Source organism: Pimephales promelas, chromosome 15 (genome assembly GCF_988280905.1).
Source record: "Pimephales promelas chromosome 15, fPimPro1.hap1.1, whole genome shotgun sequence".
NCBI classification, from domain to species: Eukaryota; Metazoa; Chordata; class Actinopteri; order Cypriniformes; family Leuciscidae; genus Pimephales; species Pimephales promelas.
This window is the reverse complement of record NC_142783.1, coordinates 29,353,313-29,377,012: the sequence shown is the minus strand read 5'-3', so window position 1 is coordinate 29,377,012 and position 23,700 is coordinate 29,353,313. Positions and strand designations below refer to the sequence as shown.

Here is a 23,700-nt window from a genome sequence, read left to right as displayed (position 1 = left end):
CTCAAGAGCGCACCAACGGCCTAAAGCCACAGTAAGTACTCATCTAAACTCAAGAGTGTATATATATGTTCTGTTTATACATGATACTAAAGTGAGGCCGGTAGCAATCTCTGGCCATGTAGGTCAATATTGGGAGTTCTCAACAGCAAACACATGTGGCATGAATACAAACATAGAGAGGGGATGAGTGTTTTTGATCCTCCTGGATAGGGCAAACGTATGTGGTCTGTGTGTATATGTTTACACTCGGAAGGCCAGGTTGCAAAGATCAGAGCATCTATGGTTTAAGTGATGAGTTTAAGCTCGCAGTCAAATGTGGTTCCTGTTACCTTCACTGCTCTCTTTGGGGTCTCGGCCAAAATTGGGGGAAGGATTCCCTTGTAGAAGCCGTACACTCTGTTGAGGAAAAGACATCACTTATTGGAGTTTGAGAGACATGATAAATAAATAAAGATTTATGGATAAGCAACATTTAAATGTCTATTTGGCCAATTATATATGCAGTAAAGAAACAAACGGAAAAAAAAAAATGTTTGTTTGTTGTTTTCATCATGAATTCATCAAACTTAACTACATGATTAACCAAAGAAAAAAAATGACTCAAACAAAACAAAGAATCAATCTACATTTAGACATTTTGGTAACAGGTCAGCAAAAAATGGTCACCGTATATAAAAAGAAGAGAAAATGAAAAGGTTAAGCACCTACTTTCACTATCACTGTTGGCATAACAGGCTGATAAAGTGGACTTTTTTGTAATGAAAGTAATGAAAAAATACTTGCTGCATTGAGACAGTGTGACGGATAATGCTCACAGTGTGTGATTGTGGGTCAAATATTTTTATAATAATAATATTGAACATTTTCCCCATGTCCATTAAATAAGTGCAAACATTTATAAAAAAAAAAGGTACATTTCTTTAGCTGTAAAAATTAATCCCTAACTGGGATTAAGTTAAATGCAGGCTTCACTCTAAAAAAGATGGTTCTTTAAAAGTTATTCACACGTAGTAAGTTCTATTTAGAACCGGATCTGAAATGGTTCTTTGTGTTAGAGTTCAGAGTTCTTTATTCCCGCCTTTTTGTTTTTCAAATCTGTAACTGTTAAAGCCAAGCCACCTAATTACTGATTTCCTGGAGCTCAGATATACACAACTAGACTGTCAACATACTCTCAACAGGTAAATGATTTCATTCTTACAATTTTTTTTATAAATTATAACTTTAAAAATTGTAACAATAATTTCCTAACAATCATGTATTTTTCTCTTTTTAGTTTAAAAAAACATGTAAGTGTGAGCATCTGTTCAGTTAAGGATACTCATCTTCTCTTCTCCACAAAGTAACAGACATGGATTTTTGATCCATATTGTTAATTTTTTATTATGACTTTATGCCCAAACATATTAAGTCACAAAAGCATTAAAGCTATCCCATAACTTTATAGCACTTTTTCCTTTTTCCAACGTAAAAGGCTCATATTGTCAATTTTTGCTCATTTTGGACTTCATGAACAAAATGTTTTTACATAATCAAATGGAAGAGACACAATGTAACTCTAAACAAAATTGTGTATTTCAGATGCTGTCCCGTACCATAACCTCCTCGTCTGCAGATAGAAACTCAGAATACCAACGCATTCTCACCCCAAGGCGTCACCTTTGACCATGCTTCAATATTTGATGTTTTAGGCGCCCTTTAGCGTCACTTACATGACGCGATCCTACGGCGTCATCTAACTGATGCTAAAGGAAAGCGTCAGTTAGAGGACGCGGTTAGGTTTAGGTATGGGGTGGGGGTAGGGTACACGCGATCCTAGGGTGTCATCTAACTGACGCTAAAGGGCGCCTAAAGCGTCAGATATTGAAGCATGTCCAAATGCTTCCCAAGGCGTCAGTTAAGTGACGCCTTGGGGGTGAGAATGGGCTGAGAATACACACATAATGAAGGACGTAAAGACATCATAAAGGATTGCGAAGATATTTTACTGGAACTTGGTCTTCATTACATCTATATCGTGTTCAATGTCAATTGTTATTTATTCATGTATTCAGCTAACAACTGTACTGTAGAGCACTGTCATTTTTCATACAATCTGCCATGTCAAGAATAAAACATTAAAGTAGCCTACGTAATTGACATAACATGCTGTTTTTTATGTAAAACCCAAATAGAGGCAACACAATATAATAGGACCAGACAGATGGAGGAATAAAAAACTATTTTAATACATATTATTTAAAAATAATAGTAATAATATTAATGAAAATGAATATTGCTGAAAAGGTTATTTATAACACCATTAGGGATAAGCACTGGTTCTTTATGGAACCTTAGAAATGGTTCTACTTAGCACCAAAAAGTGTTCTGCTATTGTTACAAGCCAAAGAACCCTAATTTGATACTGTTTAGAACCATTTTTCTTAAGAGTGTAGAATTAAAATCAAGCAGATTTAAATGTAACCATTTATTTATTTAGAGTTTTTAAAGTTTGGCACAACTGAATGTTTATCTTAATCCTTATTGGTGCAATCCATCCAATGTGTTAAGATGGCTTAACTAAATGACCAGACTCCTATACCATGAAGCCGTTTCAGTAAGTATGCACCACTGATGTCACACTTTGATGCGGTCCAGGAACTCGAAAGTTGATGATCAGCATCGTGATACAAACAAAGCCGGTTTTGATTGGTTTGGTTGTGTCATCTCAAAACTGATCCCATAACCAGTTTGTTCATACCATCACGATACTGACCCCATGTAGCCTACAGAGATGCGACTAATACAACTATTTCCCATCCTGACCCATGGTGCCACACAGGAATGCTGAATCCTACTTTGATGTGCCAATTCTATGGAAATCCACTCCCATTATCATGCATTGAGTTTAGCTTCGGTTGTAATGCACTACTGTTTCCAGGGTACTGTTTCCAAACCAGAACAGGTTAAACTGGTCTAAACACACAAACAAGCATTTATAAACGAAAAACAAAAGGAACTACATTTCTAGGTTTCAAATGTCTAAAAAGCTTGAGACAGTCAAATCCTCTTCAGGTGTTTGAGTCAAAATGGGTGCGATTGCGAATAGTGAGTTCATAACTGTCACGAGATTGCTTAAAAAAACGTAAAAGGGATACTTATCAGATTATATAGTTAGAACAGCAAATAGAAGTGTAACCTTCGACAGGTGTCTGTAAGATAAGCAAATTAACACAAAAACAGTCGTTGTATTTCAACAGCATCATCTAATATCTTTTCTCATTTGAATCTACTTAGGGGGCCGTTTGACCTGAAGCTTTTTAAGGCGTTTTGGCCACTCTTTTACATGACAACCACATTTTGGGGGCATAACGATACCACTATAATTTCTGTGTAAACTACAAAACCACGAAATTGTGAAAACGGTGACGTCATGCACACACATATTACGCGTTCAGTCTATAAGTGTGTGTGAATTGGAATCGTTGAGTCAATGGTGTAGTCAGTATGTCAAAAACAGTGTGCATCGTGCATCGCTGTCGTGTAAACGTGCCCTCAAAGCTGAAATAAATTTGAATTAATTTAGATATCTCCATAACTTATATCAACACTACTTGCATAACTGTCGTGAAACAGGTTCACCATTTTAACGGAACAAATTGTATATCAAAAATAAAATGATCCAAATGTGTTGGCCAACCATGCTGAGACTTTCTAAGAGAACAAAATGAGTTTTTATCCAATATTTTATTTGTAATATTATATAGTGTGATGGATATTGACATCCTGCTGAAGCCAACAGTGTCCAAAATAAGAGTCCGTATTTTGAGATTCCAGTCTGATCAATGCTTCGGGCCACTCTCACCACCCCTAAACGCACTTTGAGAAGCACACACGTGCACTTTTTCTGAAGCTGAAACCTGACTCTGTTTTGCTTTCTGTCATTCTGAGAGTCAGGACAAGCCTGAGCAGGCGAAACACCTGAGCTTTTCTTTTCCCTTCTCATTCTCTCATACAAAAACTCTGCAGTATGGTAAAGAGCTAACATTTACCTAGGCTTGTGCGTGTAGTTTCAGTATATGTCAAAAAAGGTCAGTCATTGGATTTATTGTGTGGTGATACAATAGATTATAGGATGGTTAATGTTGATGCTTGAAATCATCAGCTCACTCTTTTTAGAGCTGTATTAGCCAAAATTTATTAAAGACTTGCTTTTATGCTTTGAAGTCCACACAGTGTCCATTTAAGAACTAAAATTAAGAATGAGGACTCTTTTGTTTAGTGCTTGGTTTATCTGGAAACATAAGAAATAAGGATTAAATAGGTGCAGTCATAAGTACTTACCTAATAATTTAGAAAACATTGTATAAAATATCTCAAATTTATCCAATGTTTAGGGCTGTAAAAAAAGAATGCATTAATAACATGATACACTTAATATTCAAATTAATCCAGTTAATCTGCTATCAATATCAATAATTTGGAAGCCACCATACAGTTTGGTTTGTTAACATTAATAACAATGCATCAGAAATCATAAACTAATAATGAACAATACTTTAACAGCAATTATTAAACTAGGTTGTTGTTAATTTTCTTTCCACCTCTACAAAATATTTTTTGACATTTCAAGTTTAAAGTACAGTACATGCATACATAAATGAAAAATGGCATGACTATATTGTGAATGAACATGAATAAACACTGAGCAATATTTATGAATGAATCTACAAAACAGTTCAAAAGTTTGAGGTCAGTAAGTTTTTATTTTAATGAATACTTTTACTCAGCAAAGATGGATTAAATTGATCAAATGTGTCAGTAAAGCTTTTTTATTTCAAATAAACCATTTTCTATTGAACTTAAACATATAAAATATTTTTTAAATATAATTAAAACCGAAACCAGTTATTTTATATTGTAGTAATATTTACAATATTACTGTTTTTTATTGTTCAAATATATGCAGACTTGGATAAGAGACTTTTTCAAAAACTTGAAACTTTTGAAGAGTGCACTGTAAAAAAAAAATATCATGATTTGTTATCACAACATTTTTTATTTTGTCAAATCAACTTAAATAATTTATTTAGTTCAGATAACTAATTATTTTGAGTTTCTGATGATTAAATCAATCTCCTTCATTGTATTAACTCACTTTTTCCAGTTCAATCAACTTAAAATTTTAAGGCATCCAGGTTACTTAATTTTTTAAGTTAAACCAACAATATTATTTTACAGTGTGGTGTAGATTAATACATGCTATAAAAATGGTTGTTGTTGGATATTAGTTCATGGTACTTAATGGATTAATTAACCGTAGATCTTTTTTTGAAAAAACAAGTCATTACATAGCTGATAAAAACAGATTAAATTGGCATTACAAAAAGTGTTTTCATCTGCACTTGATCTTTTATCTTCCACAAAAGTCAGTCGCACAGGTTTGGTAACAGAATTTTAATTGTCCCTTTAAAATGAACAGCCTTACTAATAACTATGCTTTATATCATGCAACATCCATTTGTGTGTGTGTGTGTGTGTGTGTGTGTATAAGAGTGTTGATGCATCCTGAGAGGGGGTGGCGAGAATGAAACAGATTTCTCAGTATCAGTTCTAGCATGTATTGATATTGAACACATGTGTGTGTGTGGACAGGGTGGACAGAGTAGCGTGACAGCTGCATGGGAACTTCTGTCGTTGTATTGTGAAAACATGCCCCAGTAGTCAACAGAGATGTCCTCGGCTGATTTAGTTGGGGTGTAAATATTATCGTTTCTGCGAACAGAGATGATGCGATTAGCGCAAGCCGTGCCCACGCCGTGACCGCCACTCCAAAACCTCTGACCCACGGCTAATTACTACGACACATCTCATCAGATGACAAACAATCTCTATTTCACCAGCATCACGATGTGTCAGGTGTCACAAGCCTCACTTGTCTGGTGAAACGGCAACAGAGAGGCATTGTGTCAAGTGAAAGGGTCTGGCAGAGTGGGCTTTTGTCTGGTCGAAACGGAAGCCCCCCCTCCCGTCGCCGGCGCATGCAAAGGCCGGCCGCGTGTTTCCCGGGTGTGGTCAGTCTAAGAAACATCAGGTGGTGAGATAAAGCTCCAATTTGTTACACACGCACTTAAGACCCCATTTGACTACGCCTGGTTTGACTATCCCTGAATGCCAATTTGACTCTAAATGTAAGCACGCAGTTGGACCTCATAAGCAAATGCTCACACATTTAGGTACGTGTGGGTCCAGCTGCTGGAGTTTGTATAGGTGTGATTTGTCTTTTATTTGCATCAAACCCCATTTCTTCCATTCAACTCATAGCCACATCCTTCAACATAACAAAAGGAGAGGAAGGAAATGATACATTAACCAAATTGGATAATGAGGTAAAATGTTTCATCCCTGTTATAGGGCCGACCGTCAATGAATCACAGGGCTGACGGGGAGACGTATGCTTTACTTTTCATCAGCCGTAAGAAAGTGCACGGTTGCAGTCTTATACTGCCGAGGATACGGTGGCCCGGGGGACTTTGAGCTCTACCTGTTCTGTCCCTTGTCAACAACCCGAATGCTTGATCTGCAAATATTGTCACTTGCCTCTCGAGACTTTACCCTTGACATTGGTTCGGGAAGGCACAACGGTTCAAGCCTCGTAAATCAAGGAGTGAGGACATGAGAGGCATGCAGGGACGTATCTGCTAACTTAAGTAGCCTGGACACTGATTTTTTGAATTTGAACTACACAATATACTGACATGCAATCATTTGTATCCTATTAACACTATTATTTCATGAACTATTTAAAATGGGGCCAAATATGTTATGACTGGCCAAATCATCATTATGTCAGTGTCTTTGGCATGACAACTTGACAAACACAACCTGTCATAAACATGACATAGCAGATTAATTATCAAACTTAAGAAACCACCTAGCTTTATTGGTTAACAATACATTAAACTGTCATGTGGTTGGTTTTGACATTGGCTGTCATGAAGCCATTTTAACTTTTAATGACAAATTCAATGTAGTTGAGGTCAAGGAACATATTCATGACGCGGTTATAATGCCTCATGACAGCCAATGTCAAAACCAACCACATGACAGTTTAATGTAATGTTAACCCATAAAGCTAAGTGCTTTCTTAAGTTTGATAATTAATCATGTTTATGACATATTTATGATAGGTGTGTTGGTTTATGTCAAGTTGTCATAACAAAGACATCTCAAACAATGTCATATTTGCATTAAAAATGTCATAACTGAACAAATGACACAAAGACAGTTGTCATAAACCGGCATAATCGCTCCTTCATATTCATGACATATATCCTGTCATGATTATGAAGGTGTACTGTCAGTCTTATGCACACCCCTTCAAGTAAAGTGTTATCTAAAAAACTTTCTATTCATCAAAGAATCCTGAAATACACACTCGCATCATGGTTTCCACAAACATTTTAAGCAGCACAACTGTTTTCAGCAATGACAACAATAATAGGAAATGTTACAGCAGCATCAAATCAGCATATTAAATTGCTTTCTGAAGGATCATGTGACACTTTAAGTCTGGAGTAATGATGCTGAAAATTCAGCTTTTCCATCACAGGAATAAATTACATTTCATAATATATTTAAATTATAATACTATTTCACAATATTAATCTTTTTACTGTATTGTTTAATTAAAAAAAATGCAGCCTAGGTGACAATGAGATTTCTTTAGAAAATATTACAGATCTAGTGTTGCTGCTAAAAAAAAAATCTATAAATCGCTGACCAAGACATACTGTAAAATAATTATGCACAATCAAGATATTTAAATATGTGATCTAAAACTATTAGTACTGCCTTTCTATGATGATTCACACATGCTACATTATGACGCAAGTGAACGTTCATAACATTTCAAATAGACTCGGAGCCAATGCACAGATGGATCTCCAGCTCTGAACTAATTGGTGTGTGGAAGCCGAAGGGCTCGGGTTTCTACCGCACAGAGGGGAAGACCAAAGCAAAATACGGACCGAGAGTGAAAGTGCAATGCTGGCCCATACAGCAAGAGCATGTTTATTTTCAATAATAATTCCACAACTGTAACTCCCACCACCATTTGTGTAAATTAAAACTAAGTGGTTCAGCCTGGGGCTGATCATGCTACCGGCTACTGTGTGGCGATTCCAGCCACAGCACAAACAGACGGAGGGTGATAATTGGTTTAGAAGAAAGAAGAGCCATAATCTGCAGGGGAGGCCTGCGGGATGCAGCCGATGACAGCTCCGCGGAGAGCGAAAGCTGGTGTAGGATCTCACACTGTCGGCGTCACCTAGGACCGCACGCGCACATATATTTTCACACCTTGCTGCCGATCAGCTTTAGATCCACTGTAAAGCTGTCATCTAGCCATAAACAGAGCTTTCTTTCAAGTCTGCACACTGTCTAGGATCTGACACGTGCCTCATGTTGTGTGCTGGAGGGAGGGGAGGAAAAACTGAAAGGAGTGGTGGGGGTGGGGAAAAAAAGAGGAGAGAGACAGAAAAAGATAAATCTCTGCCTCAAGCGCACTACGTCATATGTGTGATTTCCGAAGAACAGAGGCAGTTAACACGACACATGTGGAGCATGCCACTGCCGATGCATGATATAAACCCATGACTTCACTTGCTTGTCTGAGATTGACATACTGCGTATTCCAGGGCAGGTGGGTTTAAAGTTTGTAATTTTTGTACACCAGGCTTTTATAAAGCTCAAAACATTCCCTGTCACCTGGCGTATGTTGTTACCATGCATACAACAGACATGTGTGCATAGTTTACACTAAATACATGCTGAAAACAGTAGATGACAAGTACTGAAAACAATACAAACCAGAAGTGTCATGTGTCAAAAACGGTAATAAGAATAATTTAACATTTTAAAAGTTGCAAGTTAAAGTAAAAGACGCACTTTCAGACTATATAAATATTCCTAAAATACATATATATTGTTTTGGTCATGTTTTATTTCATATTGAACTTATTGAGCAGGACTCATTGAGCATGGTATTGCTGATAAAATATAAATTGAAATTACGGTATGCATGAAATTGTTGACATCAGAGATCGACAGATATTTGAATAGGATGGCAATACAATACAGAAAGATAAATGGATTGACAGACAGACAGGCATTTATAACCTACCCCTCAGTGCGATATATAGTTCTGAAACAGTCTCCAAGGCCTTTATAGCTATTTGGGTCACCTTTCCCTCTTTGGATTTGAAACCTGAAAACCACAAGACAATAAATATTACTTCACAAACCTTTATTTTAGAAAAATTAAACTAACTTTTCCAACCAGTGAGCACTGTTTCAAGGACAGCATAATACTGGTGTATAATCCAAATTATATATATATATATATATATATCCATCCATCCATGGCATAATGGCTACACATCACATTTGAGATCGTCCAAAATAATGTCGACAAGGAAAATAATGATTAAGTAAAATTCATAAATTCTGGAAAACATCAGTACCACACATACATTATGTTCAACATTCCTCTGCTTGAATGACAGAGATCATAGAGCATGACCACCATATGCTATCAATTATCTGTGTGCAAGAAATGTGGGACACTGGCAAATCTGCACAAAGTGCATCTGTCAAAATCCAAATCGCTCCTTTCTCCTGCTCTTACCTTCTGTTCTTTTAGAGGCGGAACTGACTTTCTCGGTCCCTTTAGCACAGCGGAGAAGTCAAACATTTACTTAACCCATCCTTACCAATTAGCTTTGCTTCTTCTATAGCCATAGACCTTGTAGGTGCTAACGTTGTCGCTAACATGCTACACTCTAAAAAATGCTGGGTTGTTTTAACCCAATTTTGGGTCAAATATGGACAAACCCAAAATGCTGGGTTAAAAATGTAATGTAAAAATTTAACCCAACGGCTGGGTTAGTCCATATTTGACCCAAAGTTGGGTTAAAACAACCCAGCATTTTTTAGAGTGTAATAACCTGCTGGTAACAGTTCTGCAGTTCTGTGTAAATTTTTTATACGATACAAATGGTCAAGAGATGTTTTTGTAGCAACAAGCATGCTAGTAACACCCTAATAAAGGCCATACTGAACCATGTAAATGTTTAACGTGGTACCAGCGCTGAGCGCAAGTTTGGGGGAAAAAAGGATTTACTGCTACCCCCCTCCCACCCCCATGCAATATAGATGTTTTAGCGGGAAGAAATGGACAAAGCAACTGTAGGGCCTTTGGTAGTTTGACACCACATACTATTATTTGTTTATAGGCTGACACGCCACAACAATTTACTAGTGGTTCAGGTTGGGTATCTTTTTGGGCACACAGAGACGATAAATAAACCAACCTTTGCCCTCCAAGTGTAAATAGATGAACCCAGACCAAACTCAGAGTGGAAGACAGAATGAGAAAGATGCTCCTCATATGGCTTTGACTGCCAGGTCAAGAGGTCAGCAGTAAGTCATCCAGGCGGGTGCCTGATGGGACCATAAAAGTGCCCTGGTTCCATCGCATGAGGGGGTTTACTGAGGTGAGCAGCCTTTCATATCGGCAACAGATTAACATCTTAGAGGGGTGTCCCCAGCATCCAATTTTGTAGATTCCCAAATAGCTTGTAACCCGTGCCTAAGAACCAGTTAAAAAAGCATCATAAATGAACGTCCAACACCATATTAAAGAGAAAGAAGAAAAGAGGCTCTCTGAAACGGCAGGCAGTCGAGTGAGCGAGAATGCAGGGATTGGGGCACGCAAAAGGATGGGGCACCGAACCAAAAGATTTAAGATCAGTGGAGCTTGTAAACATATTTAAATCAGTCTTAATTAAAGGCACATGAGAGCAAGGTCAAGGAATGAAGTCCCACCAATGCCTTCTGCAGTACACTGGGATGGCCCAACCCACACTAGCCCAGAGGTGGCAGGGCCACGGTCCGCTCAGCTGCCTGACTCCGCTGTTGACCTTGGGGTCACCTCATTTCCTCATGCCCCTTGCCTACCCTGCCATAAAAGCCTTGGACCAAATATCACGGCCTGGGGAATGAAAGATAATGGGGAAGATTTGGCAGCAGAAGATGTCTCTGGATTCTCAGAAAGAGTCCCCCAGATTCTGGAAGACGTTTGGATGGAAAAGGAGCTGTAGATAAGGTAAACCTTCCTGTCTTTGAACGAACTCTCTAACCAGAACATTAGAAGTGCACATTCAGACATATTTGGAGACCTGTATCGAAAGAGTTCACAGACTAGAGAAGAAGAGTCAAGGGTTGATTCAGTCGGCCATGCAGCCAGGCTCCCGATTGTAAAGTCAACAAACAGAGGAACTGCGAAAAGCCCAAGGGTTTTGTTAAAAGATCCAGCTCTCAGAATCCCTAGCGAAGATATACTTGCAGGTGACGATATCTGGGAGTTCATCAAAAACCTCCAATGACCTTCTGTACTCTGTTTTAATAGGACCAGAGCACCATCTTGGATAGCCAGGTGAGGGTGAAGGTAAGGCCAACATGGAGCTTCTACGGGTGAAATGAGCACCAGGGGGTAAATAACCCTACCATCTCCACCTGACCCCAAAATCCCTGTAAAATGTGAACTCTGGACATTCTGACAGGAAGGTAAATGAGAATTAGGAGCAGGAGAACACCTCCTCTTTGTATTTTTATAGAGAGGAGTGAAGTGTTTCTGGTCCAGGCCGAGCACTAGGGCCTTGTCCCCTCTCAGACCCCGTACCAGGTCCGACAGTGCCCCGCTGGAAGACAAGCTTGATGGGTTGAGGCCTAATAATGATGGTGTTAAAAAAAGCCCTGTGGGAAGGGCGGGAGGTTACTGGGTTGATCAAAAGACTTGAGTCTGATGGGTTTGCCTTTTTAAGGGCCAGGCCAAACTTTTAAAAAGGTCTCTTAAATTTGCCTTGTTAAATATGGGGGTATTCCCCCAAAGAATCGAGCATGGAGTGGGAACTGCATTATTTCATTTATGACTAGAATATCAACCCTATGATAAACAAGGTCCCATAAGCGAAAAACCATCCAGCAAATGTGCCATTTATAACTTTCGCAGGACTTTCTTTTCCTTTTTACAACAAACTGTGTGACTGCAGTCGTGGCAGGAACACTTTTAAACGGTTGGCATTTGATATGGACGTCTATGCTTCCAGTCTGGTACAATGATAACCAAAAATTGTGTGGTACACACAAGGCAAAAAATGACCTGTAAAATTATTTTACACATTTTGGGCAACATATTTGCTTCTATCACTGAACGAATGAACAATTGACTGTTTTTCAATCACAAGAATAGAAGCGGAACAAATATCACTATAGCTAATCTCTTAATAATGGTATTTATTGCTTTCAATTATTCAGTCTTTAATTCTTAGCCATGTTAATATGTTTTCCATTTGCTGCCTCTGATCCAACAACACTTTCATCAAGAGCTGAAATGAAAGTAAGATTAGAAAAAGCGAAACACGCACGTGAGCAAGGTTTCTTTTACACACAATCAGTGGTGCATAAGAGAATCCAGAAGGCAGCATTAAAAGGAAATCTATTTTTTACAGCCAGACAGTTAATTTTAATGAGCAGGATCATAAAGATGGCAGACGTCCATTGCAATGGTACGTGAGGTAAAACCTCTCTAACCTAAATGCTCCAATATGGCTTATGCTGACATCCAATCAAACAGCAAGGACCAATCGACCGTCTGTGATCATACTATTCGTGAATATCAAACAGTGGTGTGGAACAGTGGTCAGATTGTATGCAAGCAGCAGGGTGAATATAAATGTAAAACCAATGAAATGCAATGCTTTTGGGATACCACAGGAACATTTCTCTCTTAAATTCTCGATAGACATAAGTAGTTTCTTTCCTCTGTTCTTTTGGCTTTTCAGGCTGCTGGGCCCGTGGCTGGAGGTGGCCTATAAAGCTGAGCCTTTGGAGGGAAAGAGATAAAGCAGAAGAGAAAATGGAAGATGGGGCAAAGGGGAAGTGATAAAGTCATGGCGCTTGTGACACCACATGCTTCCAGGTCTCGGTCTGGGATAGGACAGCTTGGGTTTCAGCGGCACCACAGGCCAACTGGACCCACTGTGACTGGGGCCCAAGGAGAGGGAGGGAGGGAGGGGGCATTGACGTCCTCAAGATGACAAGTTAGAGATCCCACAAATGGTCCCCTCTCATAGTCTGATTTGCCCCTCAGGTTGCCAAACTCTGGCTGACCTCTTGTGAACAAAGTGAGACACAACATTTTAAGACATCCCAAGCACAAATAAGCATTGATCAGCGATGTGTAAAGTGACAAAAAACCCAACAACTAATTAGTTGGTTATCTGCACAATCAGTTGGCTGAATGGTCCTAAGGAAGCTTTGTATAAAGATTCAAGTTTCCAGATCAACTGTCCCAATTGGACACATTTCTTACAAAGCTTTTCCATAAAACACATCATCTCAAAGGCGGAGTGCAACGGATGGAAAGACGGAGTGCAACGGATGGAACAGAATATGTTTATAAAAGTTGCACTATTTATTGACATGCTCAATGATACAATGGCCAAACCCGATGCAATGCCCAAATCTGTCCAATTGTAGCAATGTTTTAAAGTGGTTAAATTTCAAAAAGTTCACTGTACTGCATTTACTCTAACAGCTTAATAAAGCACCACTACTAAAAATATCAATTATATTTTTTCACTAACAATAGTTATATTAGGTATCAGAATAAAAAACATTCTGCAATTTATTAGTTCCCGTTGAAGGGATAGTTCGCCCCCAAAAAATGAAACTTTTTTGTCATCATTTATTTACCTCCATCTCATTCCAAACTTGAATGACTTTATGTGGAACGTTAAATAATGTTTTGAGAAATGTCTCAGTGTTTTCAATGGTAACCAAAACTGTTTGGTTACCAGCATTCTTCAGAATACTTTATCTCCAAGAAAAGTAAAAATACAGCTCAATGTACTGTTAATATCAAATCATTTTCTGTATTGATGTTTCAATGTGTTGTGTTTTAGGGTTGAAGGAAAGGTCCTGACAGAAAATCACTTTTCCTGTTTTCCGCTTTTCTCCTCTCGTACAATGTTCTTTTGTATTTCAAAGCGGAAATTAAGGCATGCAAGATTTGAACGACATGAGGATGATGAAATAATGATTTTTTTTTTTCAATTTGGGGTGAAGTAACCCTTAAATGTATTATTACAGGCTACTATTCATTGTTTATGTTTTAATTGATTTATAAATCTTGAAATTGTCAAAAAGTGCTGCTCATTGTAAGTTTATGTTAGTTTCAATCCGTAAAGTTAACCTTTTTAAAGTGTTATTAAAAAAAAGTGAATAGGTTAGTCAGTAGTTGAACAACTAGTCAGACCTATTGAGTGCAATAATTGAAATTTAAGGTTTACTCTTTCTGATCATCCAAACAAACATTGCTGAACCGGAGATATCAGATTGGGAGATGTATAATCAGGTTTCTTGGTTGCTTTGAAGTAAGGAAATGGCTAGCTGAGGACAGAAGAGACTCCTTAGACAGCAGGAGACTGGCAGGTATTACACAGACGGTCGGGACAGTGTCATCAATACTGCACTCGCTGGCTCTTCCACCACAGAAACCTGAGTCTCTGAATTACAACTCTGCATTTGCGCCTCTCGCCCCCCCCGCCTGGTAGGAACACGACCGCAGCAAAACAAAACCCTGAAGGAGTGGGTCACAGATGCTGTGAGGCGTCTGACACACACAGGAGACAAATGAGTTTTCATCAGGCACTTTACTGCTTCTCTAAAACGGGTCATTTCAGCACACTGCATGGGACATTTTTGTCTTTATTTAGTATGTTTGTAACATAATGCATTTGGGTGTTTGTGACAACTCCTTCAAGCAGACCTGTTTAATACCAGGTAATAATGTTCAATGGCAGTCACATCAGCGGGAGGTCACACCTCTGGTACTTGTTCTATGAGCACATTACACTCTAAAAAATGCTGGGTTGATTTAACCCAATTTTAACCCAAAACCATTGGGTTACATTTTCAACCCAATGTTTGAGTTTGTCCATATTTGACCCAAAATTGGGTTAAAACAACCTAGGATTTTTTTGGAGTGTAGTTGTTCAATTCTAGAGTCTGATGTCAAACATTTTCTGAAGGAAGTGCGAGTGGAGTGGAGCATGCCTGTACAATATATATATATATATATATATATATATATACATTGTACAGGCATATATATATATATATATATATATATATTGTATATACGTATATATATATTGTACAGGCATGCTCCACTCAAACTTCCTTTAACAAATGACTCTTGTTCCTCCTTTAAAGGGTTAGTTCAACCAACAATGTAACCTCTATGACTTACTTCTGCAGAACACAAAGATATTTAGTAAAATATTTCTGTGCAATGTAAGCCAAAGGGGTCTAAAACAACATTGTATCCCACTTTCACTGTTAAAAAAAGTTTAAAAAAGAAGATTGTCATATAGGTTTTGATTTTTTGGGGTGAAATGTGGTTTGCTCAAAAAAACAGGAATGTGTTTATTATAGGCATACTATACCTACCAAACAGCAGAAGTATTATAAAAGCTCTATTATTACAACTATTATTATTATCACTAACACCAATATTACCATCGTACTGTAATATATTCATGTCAAGCTATCACACTACTCTTTCATTGTTCCATTCCAGGAAAGTAAAAACATCCCTTACATATTCAACCCCACAAATGAAAAGAGGGAATTTTGCTTTCGTTAAGGTATGTAAACATTTCTCTGATGAAAATTTGCTGCCAAGTTTCATTCATTCCACATAAACAGATATTTAATGTAATAGTCTCAGTGAACCAGAACTTTTGATATGATGTATTACCTCAATCTAATCGTTACTGTTAGTGACTATATTCCTCCATAATTAATAATTTAAATGACTTGCACCTGATTTTCCTTTGTTTTTGTTTAGCAGTCAATATTATGCTCTGTACACCCTGGTGAAGATTTTGGCCAAAATATGTCAGTGGTAAGCCAGTAATATAAAAGCTTTTTAATTCCCTTTCTTAACCACAAATAGTAGTGCCTTGAGTTATTTTGGACTGGCTTCAGATTTCCCCTTTATAATGAAACATGCCACAACCAATGTTCTGCTGACTTCTTTCACTGGAATTGTAAGTAGTTACTGTCCGACCACGGATGTGATTGGACTGCCGGCTTCCTAAGCACAGTTAGCCCCGGTCGGATACCTGCGTTCAGTTTACGTCGCCAGGGCCGTCAGCCGGGGCACGGTAGGATTAAGAGATCACTGGAGCACAGCTGAGCGACGTGCTGCTTTACTGGGCCGGATCGGCTCTCAGTCCTCTGAGCTTTGAGCCCTGCTGTTTAAGGGCTGCTTGAGGGATTCCATCAAGAGTGCACCAAGGTTCAGCCACCAGTCGGGGGTGGAAGCTTGTGGGCTCCTCTCTCAGCGTCACCCGTGTGTTTGGGACAGGACGTCATCTCTCACTGTTCTCGTCAAACACCCCTTTCCAGCCCCCCTCCCTGGCGAAGCTCACTTTCAAGCATGCTGGGACCTGACAAAGGTTGTCTCATCATGAGGAGGTAACTCTAGGATTTCTTAATCACCAGTAGTGGAGAAATACAGATAAGCATGTGGACTGATGGCCAAGAGTCATGTTAGATCGCTCAACATGGAAAGATGCAGTGACACACTCAGTGCTGGTGTTTTATTTCACTGAAAAAGGTCTTTAAAGTTCTATTTAATATTATCGTCGTTATATTTTAATAATATCAAAATAATGTTCATTATTTATTATAACTATTTAAATCTGAATTCATTTATATAGACATAAATCAATACATAAATTAAAAACTTGTTTGAAAAGTTTGAAAAACTGTCTTACCCCAACATTTCCTTCTTATATTTAATATATATGTATATATCGAATATTTTTTTTAAAAAATATAAGGAAATATAATATAAAATATAAATATAATAATATAAGGAAATGTTATAATGTTTATAATTCATTCATAATGTTCTTATTATCTTGAAATGAAAATATGAAAGGTTTTTCAAAAAAACTGAAAAATAAAAATGTAATTTTTATAAAATTATGGGTCAATTAATCCATCATTAAAATGGCACTATTTAAACATAAATATTTGCATATATATATATATATATATATATATATATGTATATTACAAATATATACTGTATATACATACATATATACGTATATATATATATATATATATATATATATATATATTTATAAATAATATCACAATATTACAAATTAATTAGTTTTCCAGTATGTACAGCCCTAAATCAATACAGCAAACACGTATTACTTTTTATGTTTCAAAACAAACTTTCCTCCCCCTTTCAAAAAAGAACAACAGCGAAGACTGTAGGAGGGGCTAAGGGCGTGTTTGGGGTGGGGTGAGGAGGCGTAACCGGAGCTCTTCAACAAGAGCAATGCGAGCTCATTTCTGGTCTCTAATGAGTGCGGCAGGGCGGCCGGCATGATGATCAGAGTCAGATGGGGTGCCCCGAGCAGCCGCCCCCTGCCGAAAGTGCCGCCTGACACCCTTTGTTACCTCCAAGTGAGCTGAGACCAGCCCATGAACCATGTAACTAGGTGGTTTCCAGGTTAATGAAAAGCTGTAACTCCAGTCTCACTGTCTCCTTAGAAGTCTAACTAACCCCCCAATCCCCCTACTTTCACCCTAGCAAGCCCCCTTTGAAAAAAACGTCAACATTCCAACCAAGAAATGAGCACCGTTGAACGCAAATGAATATAAGTGGCACATAGACCTGTCCTCTTCTAAGAGACATTTATTTGTGAAGGACTGTTCACATCTGAATATATACGGCGGAGACTTATGACGGTCAGAGGAGGAGAGATCCAGAATTTTGCTTTCAGCTGGAAGTGCTTGATCTATAAACACGTATGAAGAATGGTAGTAAGAGTTTAAAGTAAACATTGATTTAACTTTACAAACAATCATGGCCTTGAAATAAATCCTCTTAATGTTCTCCTGATCTGCTTCCAGATGTTTGTTTGTGAGTTTGTGTGTGTGTGTGTGTGTGTCTGAGATCGACGGCCCCCTCAGTCGTCTAATTCCTGTCTCCGCCTCTACATGGCTCCAGTACCCTCATTTGCACAGGGTAAATATGTATTCCCAAGTATACATTTTTGTCAGGTTCCACTCAGAAAAAAAGCCTTTGATTCCACTAAGGCGGCTTGTTGAAAAAGAGAGAGGAAAAAAAAAAAACTGTTCTCTCCAGTTGGCATCTAATTTAGAGCAGCGGACATTAAAGGGGCAGCCAGTCACTAATAGGAGCCATTCCTGCAGCTAGCGTCAGAGAGGAGGTGTGCTGGGCATTTGTGCTTTAGCAACTCTCTGAGACCAATGCTAATAGATTTCAGCTCTACTAACCCCTCATTCTCCCAATTAGCCTGCTTTAGTGTGACTGAAAGTCCAAGAGAGAGAAAGAGAGAGAGAGAGAGAGAGAGAGAGAGAGAAAGAAAGAAAGAAAGAAAGAAAGAGGGAGGGAGAAAGTAGTACACAAGTAATACAACAACTAGTTAGTAGTGTTGGCCTGTACGAAACACACAACCTCTACAAAGCTTTACAGTATTTCAAAGTTCAAAAACAATAAAAAAATAAAGCTTTGAAGTTTCATAGTTTGTAGATTTGTAGATGGATAGACATGCAGATCAACAAAATGGTAGAATGATAGAATGACAGATAGAATAAGAGAATCACAGATTGACAACTGGTAGAATGAAAGACAGACAGAACGGATAGATATGGTCAAATGACAGACGGATGGATGGATGGATGGACGGACGGACGGATAAAACAGATAGACAGATAGATAGATAGATAGATAGATAGATAGATAGATAGACAGACAGACAGACAGACGGACGGACGGATGGACATATAGATAGATGGATGGAAGGACGGACAGACAGACAGACAGACAGACAGACAGACAGACAGACAGACAGATAGATAGATAGATAGATAGATAGATAGATAGATAGATAGATAGATAGACAGATAGACAGATAGACAGATAGACAGATAGACAGATAGACAGATAGATAGATAGATAGATAGATAGATAGATAGATAGATAGATAGATAGATGGAAATTGAGCAGATATCTGATTGGACGATTCTCTCAATCTGAGCCTATGAAAAACCAGGGCACATATGCGAGCCACACACACATACGTTAAGCGGTTGACTGTTTGCACTCACACTAACAAAAAAAAAAAAAAAAAAACCCACAGAAAACAAATAAATAAAACTGGCACTCTTTACACAGGGCTTTTATCACTTCTTGAGGAAGAGCATTACAAAGAAAATAGAGAGTGCACTTTTAACCCTGACCCTGTGTGAGGAGAGAGCGGCCTAAATGTGGCCTTACCTGTAATAAACCCTCTACTAGGAGCGCTAGATCTTAAATCACTCTACAGGACTCTAGAGTATCGAATGTCGCTTCTTACAAGTGTACATACAGACACACAGCCGCAAACAAACACATGCAAATAGACACAAAGAAACACAAACAAGCCACCTTGAAACACTTCCTCTTTCAAGTACAAATATCTAATTATCATCTCAAAAAGTTTATTTACCAGAAAACGGTAGCGGAAAATGTGAAACTTCATAGCGTATGTGTGAGGGGTGTTAGTCACAGAGCCAGAGGTCTTGGCAGGGCACCCAGAAGCTGTAAAGGTTTAGTACCGGCCCACAACCTGTTTACTCCATACTGAGCGACTCCAGTGTGAGGGAGGGCCCTGATTCATTTGCTCTTTTCCTCTCTTCAACATTCCTCCTTTTCTTGCATGACTGAGTGAAAGAGGTACTGCCACCCAAAACATTCAGAATTGATTGGTTTTAGGAATCAATTTAAATGATTTAATGATTTTAGTTCCAGGTAATGATTCCATTAACGTTTCGTTTAATAATTAAGAAATAATGTTTTTTTTTGGGGGGGAAATGCAATTAAATTCCCCAAAAATTTAATTTAAATAACAAATAAATTAAAACCAATTCTAATATATATATATATATATATGTTTTTTTTTAAATATATTATTTTTACATTATTATTATTAGTGCATAAATACAATCCAATAACTGGCCATAAACTAAATATTAAACAGCAATAATAAAATAAAGAAAAACTTTCCTTAGTTTATTTTCATAAAATACTCTAATCAAACGCATAATGTTGTTGTGACATGAACGTCCAGTAAGGAACCCCAAATTTAACTTTCAGTTATTTGATTCAATAAAAAGAACCAGCTCATTAGAGTCATTAGTTCATGATTCAGACTGAACTGAACTGATGCTGTAAGGTTTATGATTCACTTTACAGGACCGACTCAATACAGTCATTCGTTCGGGAATCAGACTACACATGTAAATTCAAAAGAGCTGTTGCAGTGTCACTGAAAAAGTGTTTAACCCTGTAAAGCCTGACATATTAAATCTATGTATATATTTTTAAAATATATCCATAGATTTCATAAGTCAGGCTTTACTCATATAATTGTATTATATTTTATATGAAATAGTGAGAATAGTGTGCTCACACTGCATGGAGGAGGGGGCACAAATCTTTGCCAGAGCCAAACAGAGCAAATCCAGTACAGTTGACATATACTACTTACATATTGTAACATACATCTCAGTCAGATGATTTTTAAATGCTTATTTAAATGATCAGAGCTCTGTGGTTTTAATTGTGGAGGGCATATTATGCACTGCAACGATGATTGAGAGAAAAATGTTCTTGTAATTCTATTAGAAACTTAGATTTTAACATGATGTTTCTATAAAAACTATGTGTGGATAATCAAGTAAACCCAAGTTGTCAAAGGCCAGTAAATGTTAAATTTGAAACAATATAAAAGTTATACTTATGTTTACTTTATGAAAATCATTAAAGATTTGTACAGCAAAAATATATACCTGATTTTTAGAACTATGCCAAAAGATTCATTACTTTTCTAACAAATTATGAACGAGGTTCATAAGTTTTGATCATGTTGATAATTTAGAGGCCGTAGACATTCCTGTATAAATTATTAGGCTTACATGTCATAACATGTAGTAGAAAGAACGTGCAAGAGCCGTTAATGGAAACGATCACCATTTAGTGCCGTTTTGTTAGTGCAACCTTGGTTCACAACTCACAATTGGTATTCACATATACTATTTCACTTTCAGAACCACATCAAAACAATGGATGTAATTAAGTGAAATAATGAGGTGAGTATGTGAGCAATTTGAGAACATTAAAAAGCATTACTTAAACATTATGGGAGAATGAGTAAATGATGCATTTCATTTTCCACGGAAATATTTCCCCACTGCCAGAGAGTACGGCATTAAGAACAGAAAGGAATGAAAGACAATTACACGACGAAGTATTTTACATTTTTTAGCCTACCTGGTCTTCATAACATCCAATGGGTGCATCAAGCAAATCTCCACAAGACCTACGGAAGACAGAAATCACAAGTAATTATAACACTGCCCAGCTAAACCGACATAAATCAGTCATTAAAACAGGACACGAGCACAACCGAACATGCTATTATTCGCTCACAGGCCATTAAGCTGTCATTACCAAAGGCCAAGCTTTCCTTCCTTCTCTTCCACTCGCTCTTGTCATATTTCACTGAGCTTTTTAAGAAATATTTCAGTATAATCCGATTTCACTCAAGACCGTTCAAGCCTTATTGCATTGTACAGTGATTTTTTAACTGCATAATCATCCTAAACACAGCTTCATTTCAAACACTTCAGGATCCTGCCAAGTGCAAAGTCTCTCGAGGCCTAATCCACAAATTTTTCGCCACGTTGAAATGGTGATGTATTATACACCACGATCCATATATTTGTAAATACAAATAAAAAGACAGATGCTTGTGTGATTCCATTCACCGTCTGTCTGGGTGCATGTGTGTGGTTTGCGTGTCTGTATTTGGTAGTCAGAGGGGTTTCCCCTCAAAAATCCCAATGTAACAGTCCCCTGAACTCACATCCGACAGGAGCTGCTTGGCCAGCAGCCACATTCGTCACTCTGATCTTGTTTTTGCCTCCTTGCCACTCCACTGCAACCGACAAGCGTGCGGTAAGGGATCTGGCAACAAAATGGCCTCCATGCAGAGATGTGGGACTTTGCGCTCGCCTGGCCTGCAAGTCATTACCATCATCCATTTTATTTCGGTTCCAATGTGCTGATGGACGTAAAATCCCAAAGTATTTTCGAATCTTATTTTATCTGGACCGGCCCACTGCAAGGCTGCCGTAATGGCCTTCCTACTGCCAGGATTCCAGTTCATATGCGCTCAAGCCATGACAGAAAGGGTGAGGGCTGTTTAACATGCTGAATATAGGTGATTTCACACCACAAAACATGGCGAATAGTTTGTATGTTGTTACCACACAGATTGGGTTCCATTTAACAGAGCCAGTGAAACCTTATCTGTGTTGGGATACAAGTTATGTAAATAGTTAACAGCACGATTCAGTATCCGTTTTGCGAACATTAATATTTTTTTTTTCAAGGCAGCTGTAAATAAACATATTGGAGTGTCTGGAGAGTGCAATTTGTCACAAAACTATACATTATTGTTGATTTAACATAAAAAAGTTTACCTGGTTGCCTTAAATTTTTGAGCTCATTGAAATTAAAAATTTGAGTTAAAGGTACAATATGCAAGATTTTTTCACCACCAGGGGTCACTAACCTCAATAACAAAGGCGTCTATTGATGACGTATATTTCTGCATTAAGCGGAATTATGGATCTTGTCGTCAAGCTGATGGATCTTTTATGGATGAGTGAATACAGTGATGTTTTTAAGATGACTGTGGTATGAAGCAGTGCACGATTGCTAATGAGAGACAGATATCAGCGCCACGCAACGCGAGTCACCCGGATATAAAGGAATAAGGACATTTCATTCTACCGAACTACACTGGATTAATACTCACGCGGGTCAGTTTATTAGACGAATTAAACTTGAGGTAACGCAGCTCTGTTTTACTTGCTCTGACAGTAACACACTATTTGAGTGTTGAATGTTGTTAGTTAGGTTGTTTGTTGGCTGTATGAGACTATAAGCAAGATTAAACATTAGAACGTACAAATCATATTCTAACTTTTCATCATGTTGAACTAAATAACATTAATTAGTTTGCTCACCATGCTCAACATTTGCTCACCTGTTTAATAAAGTAACCTGCAACACTCGCGTCTCTAAGTCGAAGTTAGTCGCGGACGTGGAGCTCTCGGCATCTCGAAAGATGTTGATCTTCGTTTTAGTCCTCTTTTTGTCTCAAAGCCTACTTGCCATGGGCCATAATGTTTGAACAAAACAACAACAGTGTGAGTGTCCTTCTAGGCATAACACAGTTGCCCACGCCTGTCGCCATGGTTACTATGGCAGTACGAGGTCAAACCTGGTGGAAACTGGGGGCAACGCGGATATGACGTCATTGAATGGCGACTCCTCACCTCTGCTCACACGCCCCATTTCCTTGGTTAAAATCGCAATTTTCTCAAGATTTACAAATAGTTGAAATCATTTGGGATATTGTGAGTAATCAACTAAACAAAATATATAACATTGTCCTATAGTGGTTTTTGGATATTTTTCTGCAAAAATCC

The 23,700-nt window shown here is 38.0% G+C and overlaps 1 protein-coding gene across 2 annotated transcripts in view; it reads right to left on the bottom strand.

The window, feature by feature from the left end:
• The window catches only part of slc25a21 (solute carrier family 25 member 21), a 95,354-nt gene that overhangs the window by 9,364 nt on the left and 62,290 nt on the right, over positions 1-23,700 (bottom strand). For both annotated transcript variants that reach the window (XM_089120510.1, XM_039667355.2), the window contains exons 3-5: positions 21,473-21,521; positions 9,164-9,247; positions 330-396 (exon numbers count right to left, since the gene is read on the bottom strand). In XM_089120510.1, the coding sequence (XP_088976636.1) occupies positions 330-396; positions 9,164-9,247; positions 21,473-21,521 (200 nt within the window). The remainder of the gene's footprint in view (positions 1-329; positions 397-9,163; positions 9,248-21,472; positions 21,522-23,700) is intronic.